Genomic DNA, 16042 nt, shown 5'->3' with positions numbered 1-16042 from the left:
AAACAAAACATGTTTTCGCGTAATAATAAAGCTAAAACAACTTTTCACGTGCTGTTCTAGCAGAAAATGAATCATTGTGACAGACGGAATGGTACTTGCCAAGCGCGTCTTCAAGGTGTCCTGTCTCTACGAGAACGATGCCAATCCGAATCCACAATATACCGGCATTCCCATGCATACCACAGCGCAGCAGCGCCAGATTTCCCTCTAGGTAATGTAGTGAGAAACTCTATGGACGGGGCAACGGAAAACCGCTCCAACAGGGTGCGCTTCCGGTGATCGAGGATGGTCGGTGCGCACCGGTGCGGTTGATCGGGGAACCAGCGCTGGATAGACGGCGCGTCGAAAAGAGTGCGTTGCACGCCGCCCTGGCGACGAAACGCGGCATATTCCAGCCTCCCGGCCAGACGACACACACGTGCGCGGCCGTATTATAGTTCGTATGTTTCCGTCTTCGTGCCGCTTCAAGTGAACAGTTTTCGTAAAGAAGCTAGCGCCATGAAGTGAAGAAATGACGAAAGAAGCTTTTTCAAGCTTTATATATTTTTCACAGTGTGTCGCGGCGAGCACGTGTGTTTCTTTAACGGTTGCGCTGTGTGCCGTTGCTGTGCTTGCGTGGCAGCCTGCCTCGCAAATCTAGCAGTTACGGCTCCGGTCGTGCTGCGCTACGGTTTCGGAAGTATTAGTTGGCCTGAAGAGATTCCATATTTCTCTGGCTACACATAAAAAATTCTGATGTTACTTCGTTACCGCAGTCAATGGAGAAGAAAGCTTTATCGCATCAGCTGACTCGCGCAAGCAAAGGTTTGAACGCTCCGCTGCTGGATCCGTAACAACGCTGGCTACATTTAGCACTAATTACATAAATTTACCAGTTGCATCTCAACGCCGAGTCCTCATCCGCATGCGCATTTTTAAAAACACATAGGCGGCTTAGTCGCGCGTGCGCCGTCAGTATGCGCACACAACTCGTATTACAAGGCAGCTTCCCTACCACATAATTCTTGGCAATTAATGGATAATATTTACCTTTCGTATCGTTCGCTTGATGCGGTGGCGTTGGAAGGGGCTTGGTGGTATTGCGAAGGAAAAAGGTTTTACATATGCCGGATGGTGCATGCTATTGCTCAGTTTTGTTTCCGACGAAATGTCGACTGCAGATTCTGCTGTTTGGTACTGTCTGCCATTGCTGATAGTCTTCACTATCGAATAAACGAAGCACACATGCGAAATTCGATTTAGACACCAGCCCGACACCGCTTGACAGGGCGACAAGACGGGAACTTACTCCGCTCGCCTGACTGCTTGGATCCAACGCCGCTTCCGTTCTTGTTCTTAGGTTCAGATGGAAAGACGCAGAAGGATACATTCTCCCTCATCCCGACGTAGTTGTGGCACCTGTATATGCAACAGTATCGTCGGCGTCCTTTTGTTTTCCACCGATTTTCGGGGCGCGCAACGCCACTACCAGTAGCAATTTTCTTCCGCGGGTGCGGCTGCATTGTGAACGTTCTGACCGCCAGGGCGGCGCTGCAGGCGTCGTCAAAACTCGTCGTGAAAGCAGTTGAAAAAACTTTAAAAGATAGACGAATACCAGACAGTTGGCGACAAAGTAGAATGAATTTAATTTATAAAGGTAAGGGGGAGAAAGACAGAATTCACTCGTATAGACCGTTGACCATTACATCGGTAATATACAGGCTAGCAATGCAGGCAATCAAATTAAAGCTTCAAGCATGGGCAGAAAATAATGGCATTTTGGGAGAGCTTCAGAATGGCTTTAGAATAGTTAGGCGTTTGGATGATAACTTGTTTGTTCTTACTCAGTGTATTGAAATATCAAAAGCAGAAAGCAGACCGTTGTATGTGGCCTTTTTGGACATTACAGGAGCATACGACAACGTAGACCGCAGCATTTTGTGGGATATTCTGGAAGGGGAAGGCTTAGGTAACGATTGTATACAGCTTTTGAGAGAGATTTACCTAGAAAATACTGTTTGCGTTGAATGGGAAGGGATGAGGAGCGCGGAGAAAGTTCACATCAACAAGGGACTGAGGCAGGGGTGCCCTTTATCCCCGCTGCTGTTTATGATGTACATGGTGAGGATGGAGAGGGCGCTAGAAGGAAGTAATATCGGGTTTAATCTCTCATACAAACAGGCAGGTACAGTAATAGAGCAGCAACTCCCAGGTTTATTTTATGCGGACGACATTGTGTTGCTCGCAAACAAGCAAAGTGATTTGCAACGTCTGGCTGATATCTGTGGACAGGAAGGCAACAATTTAGGTTTGAAATTTAGTGTTAGAAAATCAGGTGTTATTGTATTCAATGAAAACAGTGAACAGACAGTGGAGATGCAGGGCCAAGAAATACCTCGGGTAACAGAATATAAATACCTTGGTATATGGATAAACGAAGGCAACGGATATATGGAAACACAGGAAAAAACCATAACAGTCAAGGGGAAGAGAAATGCAGCCATAATGAAGCACAGAGCGCTATGGGGATACAATAGGTACGAGGTCCTCCGAGGTATGTGGAAAGGGGTAATGGTTCCAGGACTTACTTTTGGAAATGCGGTTGTTTGCTTTAAACCAGGGGTACAATCAGGACTCGACGGGAACCAAAGGTCAGTGGGTCGCCTCGCATTGGGCGCTCACGGGAAGACTACAAATGAAGCTGTGCAAGGGGATATGGGCTGGACTAGTTTTGAAGTGAGGGAAGCTCGCAGTAAAATTGAGTATGAAGAACGGCTGAGGAATATGGAGGAAAGTAAATGGGCTGGGAGAGTGTTCAGGTATCTGTACAGGCAAAACATTGATTCACAGTGGAGGAAAAGAACTAGGAAGCTTACCAGCAAGTATGCGGCCTGTGGGGTGGGCAACACAGCAACAAAGAAGGTCAAGCGGAAAGTCAGAGAGGCTGAATTAATCTCATGGGTGGCGGCAATGGAAAAAAAACCTGCCATGAGTAACTACTTAAGGGGAAAAAACGAAATTAGGAAAGAAACCATTTATGATAACTCAAAGGGAAGCTCATTACTCTTCGAAGCGAGATCGGGATGCCTTAGAACACGCACCTATAAAGCGAGATATAAGAAGGAAGAAGAAGCATGTGCTTGCTGCGGTAAAGCTAGGGAAACGACGGAGCATATTTTATTAGAATGTGAAGACGTATATCCAGCGGTCGATTTAGGCACCACTGGCCTCCTTGAAGCCCTTGGCTTCAGCGGGAGCAGTGGTAAAGCAAACAGGTCCGCAATAGACATCAGTAAGAGGCGATTGGAGGATTGGTGGAAGAAAAGTAGGGAAACGACAAAAGACGGAGACGTACAAAAGCACAGTTCGAAATAGGGTATCAGAAAATTTGGACGTGGTAGTTCATAGTGTTTTTTTTTTCATTGGTTAACCTAGGTAGGATATTAGGCAACATAGTAGCAAGAGCTTGGTGGCGCAAGCCACCGCCCCGTTCCAAAGGGGACGCTCATAACATCCATCCATCTATCCAACTCCAGCGCTGGTTTTCCATATCGCGCCTGCGCACAAATGGCTGGCGATTCCTCATATTGAACGTCTCGCCTACACTAGCTACACTCGTTTAGCCAGTGTAGATAAAACAAAAAAAGCGCTATTATTGTGAAATCAGCGCGCGGTATTAGTGATTAGTTTGCGATTATTTAAATGACTTGTTTACTTATGTTGCAGAGCTAACTCACTCGTAAAGCTTTCAGCACTAGAGGGCTTAGAGGTGCTGGTTTCAATCAGTACATCTGTTTCCCGCCATTTTGAACTGCGAGGCGTTTGGCGGGACTGTTGGCATAATCAAAGGCGCAAAGTGGCATATTTACATGGATTTGTGTCACAATTCTGTAGCAGTATACATCTGAAATGCATATAAAACAGGTTAGTGTACGTCCTACGGTCTTAATTAGCTGAAATGTCTCGTGCGATCGCCACCTAAATGATTAGAGTAAGCCTAAATGATTCGAGGAGCTTGTGTTATAGTTGGCCATGTAACAAGACGCTGCATGTCTTTTGTAATCGCTGCGCGCCGGCTGACGAATATGCCGAAACCGCGACTAGTTGCTAGAAGCTTCCGCTTGCCTGCACGTCGAAGCCGCTTTTCGCAAATGTTGGGAAGCGTATCTTCATATAAAACCCTAAGAGTAGCTCTACATTTTGGAACGCGATTGTTGCGATCTATTGCAACTACAGCGTCGTCTGTCAATATTGTGTGGATTTCGTACCGTTCATTTTGCAGCTTATAATACAAGGTTTCCGGAGCTACAAAGAGCAAACCTGTGTGGAGCCATTCAGCCCCCGTCATAATGTGATAGGTGAGCACATTTGGCTTGAAAGCATGTAATGTGTAACTCACGACCTTGTTTCTTACTTTACAGTTGGCCGAAATGGATCAGGAAAAAGCAATTTCTTTTACGGTAAGTTTTACAGCTATTGCGTGGGCTGTTCGTGAATGTACGCTGAAAATACGTCGTGTGCTTTTGTGTAATGATCGTTGTAAGCGTGACACCCGTTGTCGAGGCAGGTCGCATGTCTTCCTGAAGGCGATCGATTCTCGTACGATTTCTATGTGACGAGCCTGCATAAGAGCGATTTGTCTGAGGAAATCAGCTATCACTGTTAGCATAAAAACACGTTTCATATGAGGGCATTGCGCGTGTGGCATTTCGCATGCATGGTGCCTCGTGCGGAACTTGTGTGTTGACAATGTCACTCAAAACCGTGCATGTGCGTTACTAGACCAAAAGCCTAGAAATGCAAGGTCAGCGCATAACATGTCGTGCTTTTCAAAAATAACTTTCTCTTAGCAGCAATCCATTCTTGCCAGCTAGTGTAATGCTTCCTTTGCCTTCAAACCTGCACAAAATGAGGTGGATTGATTGGATTCATGCTGCTGTGTGGCTAGCCCATACTCGGGACCCTTGTGACTTCTCCGATTTGCCCATTAGTTATTTCGCTTAAATGTCAGCCCATTGTGCAGTTGCAGCTGTGTTGCTTGGCTTTGGCTTTGGAGATTGTGGTCACTTCACTATGCACTAGTTCACCTATCCATTTCTAATGCTCTAGCAAAGATCAATTGCTGTGGTTGATGTAGGAGTGTCGCAAAGGGACTATTAGGTATGGTAAAGCAGCATGAAATACACGAAGGATGAAAGGAAGATGCAAGACATGCCTTCCTTTCTTCCATGTCTTTTGCATTGCTTTACCATTCCTAATCCTGCCCAAGTGTTTATTCAGGTCGCAAAGACTATGTACACATCTATCGTGGATCAGTGCTGTCAAGCAACCAAAGTTTTACTTAGCAGATACGAGGAATATATGCAACTGAATTTACAGGAAAACAAAAAAAATAATGACAGTGGCACAGTAACAGAAATAGTAGGTGGACAAAAACTGCCTTGTAATACTGTTTCCACTTATGTAGACTAATGCACATGCTCTCACGTATGACATCACTATGTGCCATTTCAATTATGCTGTGATATAATTGCGGATGTGCAGTGCACTGATAACAACTGAACACAAGGGAGATCACCTGAAAGAATTTTCCTACTTATGTATTGACGCAGTGACCTGTCTTGCTTCTATTACACATGCTTTCTTCCCTGCATCAACACACAAGAGAATTGGCCAATTTGATTGGGTTTGGGGCAGGGGACAAATAAAGTGAAATGACAAACACGGCACTCAACTTGAAGTTTACTATAAAATAGATACATACTCTGAGCTCATCACATGACTCCCCATCAAATATGCAGATCCCATGCACTGTAGGAATCGATGTACGCGAAGTTTTCTGTGCCATTTACTTTGATTGACGACAATTATCTGTGATGTTGACGGCAAATGTTTAATTTCTTCAACGTTTAGTCCAACACGAGAGGAGTGAGTTGATGTTAAATGTTGCCTTGTGTGCATCACTGCTGTTTGTCTGCATAGTGCACAGAACACACAGGGGTCGGTGTTCGCTTCAGGCTTTGTGGGCCATACTTTGTAACCACTGAGAGCATTGAGCATATTCCTTGCCACGACAGATCGGCCATCTTATAGAATTTGTCGAGGGATCAAATACATGAATCACTGCACTGCCATTGCCAAAGGTGCTGCAAACGAATTCTTGAACGCTATGCACTGTCAAGACAGGTGAAATATGCATTTTTTCATAAAAGAATATATTTGTATATCCCAAAAATTGTGCCCAAAATAACTATATCAATGGTTCCGTGTTTTTGTCTACTTAAGTAAAGAAAATATCACACGAACTTTAGAACTATATCAGTTTGAAACCAGCAAAGCAGTGCATGCCGCTGATATGAAAAATGTAAAGGCCATGAAATGAACAAGTTGAGGACAAATCTTTTAATGAAACTTTGTCATTCAAGAATCTTGTTTACATTTTTTGTACATATGCAACCGCCGAGAAAATATCTCAACGACGCTGTCCTTTGTTCCAATGTATTGTGCAGAAGCAGCTATCACCGGTTGTGTATTGTAATTGCACTGAAATTATTGTTGCAACCGAGAGCACATATAAAAAGCAGAAGTTCTGCAAAATATACAAGGTCGAGTCAAATGGAAGTGAGCCAATGCGAATATATGACGAACAGGGTATTTTACTTTCGTCTCCATGAGAATTTAGTCATTTGTACCACTGACTAACAAGTGGCGTGATTCCCATCTTGTAAAGTGTCTTGGCTTGCTGCTTCAAAAAGTCGGTAACCGACTCTTTCATGCCATCATCCGACACTAATCTGATTCCCTTGAGCTGTTGTAATTGCCCCAAAATGTGGAAGTCGCAGGGCAACAGGTCTGGACTGTATGGCGGATGTTGCAGCGTTTCCCACTTGAAATTTGCCAGTTTTGTGTTAACCACATCAGCGACGTGGGGAGGGGAATTGTTTTGGAGCAAGATTACTCCATTCATCTATGTTCCGCATTGTTTGTTCTTGATTGCGACACGCAGCCGATCCGGCGTTTCACAATATCGGAAACGATTGATAGTCTCTCCAGGTTTAGCAAATTCAATCAGTAATGGCCCCTGACGATGTAAAAAAAAAAGTCAGCACCTTTCCAGCTGAAATGACGGCATTTGCTTTCTTTGAGGGTAGTGAATTCGAATGTCTCCACTGTAAGCTTTGCCGTCGTGTTTTAGGCTCGTAGTAGTGGCACCATCATTCGTCCCTGGTCGCAATTGCAGACAAGAAGTCGTCATACTCATGCACGAAGCTTACAAATTAATATCTCCCGCCAAGAACAGATATCGTTGTTCTTTAAATGGCATCCATTAGATCATTCAAAGACCCGCCGTGGTTGCTCAGTGGCTATGGTGTTGGGCTGCTGAGCACGAGGTCGCGGGATCGAATCCCGGCCACGGCGGCCGCATTTCGATGGGGGCGAGATGCGAAAACACCCGTGTGCTTAGATTTAGGTGCACGTTAAAGAACCCCAGGTGGTCAAAATTTCCGGAGTCCTCCACTACGGCGTGCCTCATAATCAGAAAGTGGTTTTGGCACGTAAAACCCCAAATATTATTAGATCATTCAAAGGGGACAAATTCTATATGTCAATTTATATGTTACATGAATTTGTTACGTTCTTTCTGTACAAGGGTTCTGCAAAAGGTGTATTTACACATTACTAATGTTTTTTAGATTCATGTGTAACATATCAGTTTTGTTCGTTTTAGATATGCTATGAATGGGATTGACAGAATTGGGATATCGTTTTTCATTGCCGAGTTGTTAACTTGATAGTTTTGTTTCCTGAAAATCTGCATTTATTGACAATTTTTAGTGAAAAATTAATGACCTAAGTCAAAAATTCAAAACCAACAGTCACTAGAGTTTAAGTTTTTATTTTTGATGCAACAAACCTCAAGTTCAGTGCAATGGTTGCCAAAAAAAAATGAATTCTCCATTTACATGTATTTAGATAGCACTCGAGCTAAAGCTTCCTCTTAATGTGGCTACTGAAGAAATATCGAAGAAAACCTGAGATGCTTGGTCCACTGATAACCATACGCATACTGCTTGGTATCCTACACTGGCGAGACAAGACTGTCTGAAGAGGCTGTGCTCAAGCGAACGCGTTGCAATCCGTCAAGTCTCCACAGTGATGGCGGCGAGTGACCATTGTTTCTTTTTTTCGTCTGCTAGCCAGAAAGCGTCCAAAACTCTGCAAGGGGAAAATCCACTCGGCCAGAGAAAAACAAATGTGCACCCAAGTGTGCCGCGCGATGTTCAGGGCAACACGTGAAAAACGCATGCGATAAAAATGTAAACGGGCTCTGGCAGCCCATGGGTAGCGAAACAAGAAAATTGAAGAGGCTCAATGTGGTCCTTGCAAATAAATGTCAAAGTAGGAAAATAAATAAGGACGCAGTTGCCTTTGCTGGCTTTAGTGTCTTGACATGGATACTTTGGAGCAGGTGAAAGAAATGTTGATATTCCTTTCTGTGACATGACGGCACAAATGAACCACCACAACGCTTCGTCTTATCGGACCTCGCTGTGTGCTTTGTCAACTAGTGTGTTGATTTGGCTTGTCTCGTTGAATGGTGTGATGTACGACTTTAGAAAAGTCAGTGCACCTTTGGTGTCAAATGTTTAGAAGAACATTAAACCCACAAAGTTCCGGAATTGAAAATCTAACGCCCGGCTTTGGAAATGTCAATGCATCTTTCGCTTCAAAAGTTTGAGTACTTTATATGCATAAAGTTTCAAAATTGAAATCCATGCGCACCGTAGATGCCGCGGACTCAGCGAGATGTTGCAAAGAGCTCGCTCGCCATCAAAACGCCCTTGAAACACTTAAAACTTCCTGCTCCATCCGGATGGGGCTCCTTGCGTTATGTCACTCCCGGTGCATGGGCGTTGCCTCGAAATCCAGCCCAAGTTCGCAATGTTCGTGCCGAAATTTCTTTTCGAGGGCAAAAAAGAAAGACATTCTAGACAAAATCCAGAATCATTTCCGGCGCCGGGGGTTGTTTGGGTCGGCGGTGCATGTCAGCCCGAAAAAATTTCGGGGGGGGGGGGGGGGGAGGCTGAAGCCCCATAAGCCCCCCCTGGCTATGCCCCTGATCTGGGTATATGGTGTAGGATAAGGGTAGGTATTAGTCTGGAGGCAGCGCCAGGCGTGTGCTTGGGCCTTGGACAGCGTCTTGTGTCCCGCTGGATAAGTGCGACGGGCCAGTTGGTAAGCTAGTATTTCTTCCTGGTAGTTGGTTAGCATATTCTTATGGGCTCCCTCAGCAGGTCCTCCTGCCTCTGCCCGGTAGGCTATCTCAGGTGGCGTTGTGAGCGGAAGTGTTGCCGGGAAGGAGGGAATGAGCCTACATGAGACTGACAGGGCAGGAAGTTTGGTTGTGCATTAGGATGTGCTGCGCAGGGGTAGAGAGCTGACTGCGGGCATAATTTTGAATGGTGCTTTTGGAGTCACTGGCAATGGTAGTGGTGGCGGTGGTGCAGAGGGCTAGTGCAATGGCTGTCTCCTCAGCCACATCTGTGTAGGTTGTGTGTAGTGTGCAGCAGCTAGTGAGGGGGCGCGGGGACTCTGTTCATGTCTGTCACCACCGCTGTCATAGCGGGGTAGAGGACGTGGTCCACTACGTCCACTTCACGGTGTTATAAATAGGTTAGGTAGAGTGATGACGCGTCAAAAGAAGTAGAAATCTGGCACCAGTTTCTTTCCGTGCCAAAAGGTGGTGCGACATGAGTCGGGGTTCGCCTGGCTATGCCCAGAGGCTTGTGCGAGCCGGTTCTTGAGCATGTTTAAAGTGACCGTAGGAAGGAGGAGTAGTAGATTTTAATGAAGAGAAAGGAGGAGAGGTCGGCCTGGAGAGCGTGTCTCTAGGCTGCTACTTCTCACTGGGGAAAGGGGAAGTGAGAATATAGGGAAAGGTAGGTGGCTGGTGATTGTTATGGTACGATGAGCTACTGTATACAGGTCCAATATGCGGATGCGCACTGTAGACGCAATACATGCAAGAGTAATCTTGTCCATACAAAAAGTTATTGCTCAAACACATTTCGCACTGACTGCACCTGCCACAGGCTCTAGAGGCGATCGTCTAAACCAGCCTTGCGTAGAAAGTTCAAAAGTGAGTTTATGGCACGTTCGGCACCATCAGCTCTTCTCCACGCGCCCAAAAGCTTTTGTTCCGAAAAGGGGCGAGAGTCCAAGCAGTCAGCAGTAGATTTGAGTGTTCTTCATTTGGTCGCATATTGAGGGCACATGCAAACTACGTGAGTTATTGTCTCGGGAGTGTGACAGATGCTACAATCAGGGTCCCGTGTGTGTCCAATCTTGTGAAGATATCGAATGTATGCCACACCCAGCCGTAATCAATGAATGATTGTTTCCTGGCCTCTCCTCCGCAACTGAAGTGGAAGCCGGAATTATAAACCAGCAGCGTCTAGTCTATGGAGGCACTCTTGCTGATGTTCCGGGTTGTCCCAATGTCGCGCCATAGGAGTTTTGATGGAGTTAAGGGGCAAGGTGTTGATGTCATACCGGGAAAAATGAATTTTTATAATGTTTCCGTCAGTGCACGCCTTTTTTGCTTCCGCGTCAGCCTGTTCATTTCCAGCTATTCCACAATGGCTAGGAATCCACTGCAGCACGATATTATGCTCGGAATGAGATGCCTCAGCAAGCAGAGACATGATGTCATAAACCAGAGGACTATATGCGGTTCTGTCATTCATATTGTTGTGCGAACGAAGGATTAAAACAGGAGACTATTTACAAAATATATTTACAAGGGATAATGCAGCGCTGGCCAGTTCAGCCGACAGCTCGAGAGCCAGAGAGCGTTCTTCCTCTTCTTTTCTGCAGTGATGGTGCCCACGCGCCTCGTTCAAACAATCAAATACCACATGCGTGTAGCATAATCCGCCGCTGGCAGAAGCGATGTCCCGGAGCGTCTAAATGTCATCACTGGGAGGGTGATACTGCTTCAGTTGTGTAACGTGCACGATATCACTGGACTGGGAAGCAGACGGGGCGTCAGGGGCGATCTCGTAGTTGACGGGAGTCTTGGCACGAAGCACTCGGTATGGGCCTGTGTAATGAGGCAGCAGTTTTTCTGACAGGCCTGACGCGACGGAGACCATAGAAGTACCAAAGAACCAGGCGGGAAGTGCACGTCCAGGTGTCGCCGGTCGTACAAACGCCTTTGACTCTCGGGATTTCAGAAGGTGGTCACGGGCAATTTTCCTTGCGTGGGTAAGCGGGAGATGGCGTCAAGTGCATATTCACTGGTCGGCGCCGCGTGAACAGGGAGGGTTGTGTCAAGGGGCAGTACTGGTTCTCGGCCGAACAGAAGGAAAAATGGGGAATAACCGGCTGTGTCGTGGCATGAGGAATTATAAGCAAATGTGACAAACGGCAGAGCGAGGTGCCAGTCAGTGTGGTCTGAAGAGACATATTTCGCGAGCATGTCTGTGAGAGTGTGATTGAGACGCTCCATGAGGTCATTTGTTTGCGGATGGTATGACGTGGATAGCTTGTGCCTCGTGGCACAGGACTGCAGGATGTCCGCGATAACTTTTGGTAGAAATGTCCGGCCACGGTCTGTGAGAAGTTTCCGCGGAGCTCCATGTAATAAAGTCATGTCGCGTAGAAGAAAATTGCCGACATCTGTGGTGCAGCTTGTAGGAAGTGCTCGGGTGATGGCAAAGCGCATGGCGTAATCCGTGGCCATGGCGATCCACCTGTTCCCAGAGGTAGAAAGAGGAAAAGGGCCAAGTAAGTCCAAACCAACCCGAAAGAATGGTTCCGCGGGAATGTTGAGTGGTTGAAGGTACCTAGCACTTCCACCAAAATGTTGCGCGAATGAAGGATTAAAACTGGAGACTACTTACAAAATATATTTACAAGGGAAAATGCAGCGCTGGCCAGTTCAGCCAACAGCTCGAAAGCCAGAGAGCGTTCTTCCTCTTTTCTCCAGCGATTTGCCCATGCGCCTCGTTCAAACAATCAAATACCACACGCGTGTAGCAATATAATTGCTGATGAGTTGCAGTGCTGGTTTTGAGTCGCCAAACGCTGCCCACTTCTCGAGGCTTTGTTGTAATGTGCAGCGAATTGCTTCTCGAACTCCGGTCAACTCAGCTACTGTAGACGACATTCTGTGTCCTATCTTGCACCGTTGTGGGATCCCCATTCCAGGTACTGTGTAAACCGCCGTGGAAGAGGTCTGTGTCACTGAACCACCTGCAAAAACATGTTCGGTATATCCATACATGTAAGCAATCTATGATAACACGAAATACTTGAGCCTAGCAAGCGGCATTTTCACCGTTGGCTTTGCCATCGTCCAGAGTGAAACTTCGGGTATGTCATGCGGTTCGAAGTCCGATGGCAGTAAATCTTGCTGCGACAACATGGCTTCTGAGTAGGCGGCAACAGGCCATTGCTTGTGACGTTCGTCAGTGGATGATTCCTGTGTTTGGTCAGTAGCCTTAGATGCACTCGCAATGGCTCATGTTGCAGATAAACTCGAGCTGGGCACGCACGTGCCTCTGCAATAGTGCCCCAAGTAGATGCACATTGTGGTAGTCCTAGGCAAATTCTCAGTGCACGAGCCTGAGCACTTTCAAGTGTGCCTACAGCAGTTGTACTAACCTGAGAAAGTACAGGTGCACGTAGCGGAGGTAGCCAACAAAAAGTGCCTGGTAGAGCTGCAGAAGAGATGATTTCGATGGCCCCCATGATTTTCCAGACATATGTTGAATGATTTGAGTAAAGCTGTCCAGCCTTTTTCTTAATCCAGAGAGGTGCTTTGACCAAGATAAGTTGCGGTCAGTGATGACTCCGAGAATCTTGTAGTGGATTACCGAAGGTATAATCTTCCAATCAATCATAACGGGGTAGTAGGCCATTGACCTCTGTGTAAATGCCATGGTTACACTTTTTGTCAGTGAGAGCTGCAGTCCGCGACTGTTTAGGTATGTCGACATTATTGACATTGCGCGCTGCAGCTTTGCACTTGCAAGCACGTTAAGCTTGTGGTCCAAGTGCAGATGTCATCTGCGTACACAGAGACCGAGACTGTGCGTGCCTGCGTGTTCTTTGACCAGTCCAATGAGAATGACATTAAATAAAGTTGGGCTCAGTACACCTCCTTGAGGCACCCCACGATCGACGGGATGATTCCTTGTTTCTCCGTCTGGAGTTGTCATGGATATTGTTCTCTCTTGAAGATAGCTGGCTATCTACTGATGCATATGGCCACAGGTGCCACATTCTTCTAGGGCATTTAAAGTTGCATCATGTAGATGGTTGTAGGGGCTTGTGAAGAAAGTGTGGTTGTGCTATATTATGCGCATAAGTTAATGAAAAATTCTTCGAAAAGTTTTATGCATAAGGGCTCAGAAAAGTTTTATGCATAAAAGCTCAGCATGCAGCATTAAAAAGCTCAGTCATCATGCCTTGCCTTGGCGATGCGCTTACCTAGGTAACGGATGGGCAGCCGATCCTGTGGCTGCACTCTAGTAAATCTACACGGGCATCGAGCACATTGTATTTGCTCTTTATTTCTTCTCGCAACATCACTTCTACATATTTTATTGTCAGCGTCATATAAAGAGCAAACATGTGCCACTGATGCGTAATGTGCGAGACATACTTCCACTCCATAATATAAACAAACAGGTATCCGCATGAAACCGACACTCATTTTGTGCAGCAGCAAAGATGGTCTGCGCAGAAACATTTCAAGCGCATACAATGACCAGCTATGATAAGTGACCCAATTAAAGCTTAAATATTTGTCAGAACGTAGCACAGGTGTCATATTGTGTTTACATCAACCTTGCAGCTGAGGTAAAGTGACCGAACAGAATATTTGCCATGCACCGCTAATATAGTTGCTAATCCTATACACATCTGCAGGAAGCAGTGTTTTAAGATGCACCCGGGTTAAGGGAGAATGCAGTAAAGTGGGCGACAGCTTGTGATGGATGGCTGTGAAGCTGTTTTATGAAGCAGCATACATGGTTCCGTGTTTTTAAATAAATTAATAGAAACAAAGCCACAATAATGAGTTTGCAATTTTATTCACAGTATTGACATTATATGCAATACACAATTTTGCCTTAAAAGAGCAGTTATAGCTCGAGGATTAATTACACTGCTGTCTGCTCTGTGGAAAACTATATTGTATGGTGATGCCAAATAATACGAAAGAATACAGAAGGGTGCTCAATACAGTGGACCGGATCTCATAGTCATTCGATGTACTACTTCAAAATCAGTGACAAGTGCGCTCAACAGCCATGAAATACACGTGCACAAGCACAACACAAAGAAAAACTGGTAACAGTCGTCACATGTGCAGCTCTAAACGACGTGGCCTCTGCAGATGCGGCTCACATGGTTAGGAATTGCAAGCCTCACGGCACCTAGCGCACTCTGGTGGAGAAAAAGAGACGCATCTCTTCATTTTCCACACAGCTGCGTGGCAAAGGTGGGGCGTCGTTTCCCCTAACCTATTCTAACACCATAGTCCACGCACACCGCGCCTGTGTCTTGATGGTAGCATTGGTGCTGATGCTTGCATCTTGCTTTCCGTCATTCTGCATGGAAGTCTGGATGCATGTAGTAGATGGAGATGGGAGGGACCAGTACTCGAGCTCAGATGGTCCGTGAGAGGATAGTTTTTGGCCACATCGTGTCTTTATGATAAATACCAAGCTCGTGGAGGATATGTCTATCGTAGTAGATGGGGATGGGAGGGACCAGTACTCGAGCTCAGATGGTCCGTGAGAGGATAGTTTTTGGCCACATCGTGTCTTTATGATAAATACCAAGCTCGTGGAGGATATGTCTATCGTAGTAGATGGGGATGGGAGGGACCAGTACTCGAGCTCAGATGGTCCGTGAGAGGATAGTTTTTGGCCACATCGTGTCTTTATGATAAATACCAAGCTCGTGGAGGATATGTCTATCGTAGTAGATGGGGATGGGAGGGACCAGTACTCGAGCTCAGATGGTCCGTGAGAGGATAGCTTTTGGCCACATCGTGCCTTTATGATAAATACCAAGCTCGTGGAGGATATGTCTATCGACGGAGGTGGTGGTAAACGGGGTGTATTGGGAGTAGAGGCTAACCTCGATCATTTCTTTGATTGTATTGCGTGACCTAGCGTTGCGAGATTCTCTGTAGAGGTGCTCTGGCGCGAGTCCTAGGGCGCTTTTGTGCGCCCCCCGGATGAGGTGGTTGGGTTTGTCTCGGTCAGTAAAGTACGGCTTGATGTAAGCGGCCATGTAATTGATGCAGCTGTGCACAAAAGCTTGGACAAGCTGGATGAGGCTATATGCCAGGATGGCAGTTTGAGATGCGGTGTATCTGACAGGTGGTTTGCTAAGTAGCTCTCTCAAGCTTGAACAACGTGCTCTGCAGTTGTTTTGGATGAGCATGCCCAGCACTGGAATCGTGGTGACCTCTTTTATTGAGTTTTCGTTCAAGTTCAAGTCTATGCAGCAGGGGGGGATTCGTCGGTGGGCTGGCCCCGTCGTGGGGCTGGATGAAGGTGTATTCAGATTTAGTGGGCAAGCAAGAAAGCCCGCATGAGGTGACGTATACATGGACAACATTGATGCCTTCCTGGAGGATATCTTCAAGTGCCCCGTTGCAGCCCACTTTGGCCGAAAGCATAACATCATCTGCATAGAGGCTGCCTTTAAGACCCAGGATCATGTTGAGTCTTTCTGGGAGGCAGCAGAGTGCCATGTTGAAGAGGAAAGGGGAGAGGGCAGCTCCTTGAGATGGGCCTTTCCTTCCCATGGGAATCGGCTGGGATTGGTGCTTCCGCACCCGGAGGATGGCTGTTCGGCTAAGTGAGAAAATCTTGGACGACTAGTGGATGAGAATTATTGAATGTTTTCCCCACGGGGGCATCTGCGTCAGCAGGCGTTTGGTGTGTGGTGACACCACGTACCCGAGCACACGAGGGTTGAACCCTCCCGCGTGTAGCCGTGCGCGGCTTAGCCGTGTCTGGGGAAAAGGGGATCCTGG

The 16042-nt window shown here is 46.5% G+C and overlaps 1 protein-coding gene across 4 annotated transcripts in view; it reads left to right on the top strand.

Annotated features, from left to right (window-relative positions):
* Nucleotides 1-3753: 3753 nt before the first annotated feature.
* Nucleotides 3754-16042, top strand: part of SMC3 (structural maintenance of chromosomes 3) — a 463962-nt gene continuing 451673 nt past the window's right edge. For 3 of the 4 annotated variants that reach the window (XM_075676310.1, XM_075676309.1, XM_075676311.1), the window contains exons 1-3: nt 3755-3903; nt 4262-4337; nt 4401-4439. In XM_075676310.1, the coding sequence (XP_075532425.1) occupies nt 3889-3903; nt 4262-4337; nt 4401-4439 (130 nt within the window). In that variant the 5' untranslated portion in view covers nt 3755-3888. Of the gene's footprint in view, nt 3904-4261; nt 4338-4400; nt 4440-16042 lie in introns of all 4 variants that reach the window. The other variant, XM_075676312.1, reaches the window with a different exon arrangement.

This window comes from Dermacentor variabilis, unplaced genomic scaffold, assembly GCF_050947875.1.
Source record: "Dermacentor variabilis isolate Ectoservices unplaced genomic scaffold, ASM5094787v1 scaffold_12, whole genome shotgun sequence".
Lineage (NCBI taxonomy): Eukaryota > Metazoa > Arthropoda > Arachnida > Ixodida > Ixodidae > Dermacentor > Dermacentor variabilis.
Note: the sequence above shows the minus strand (reverse complement) of the source record. Positions and strands in the feature narration are given on the sequence as shown.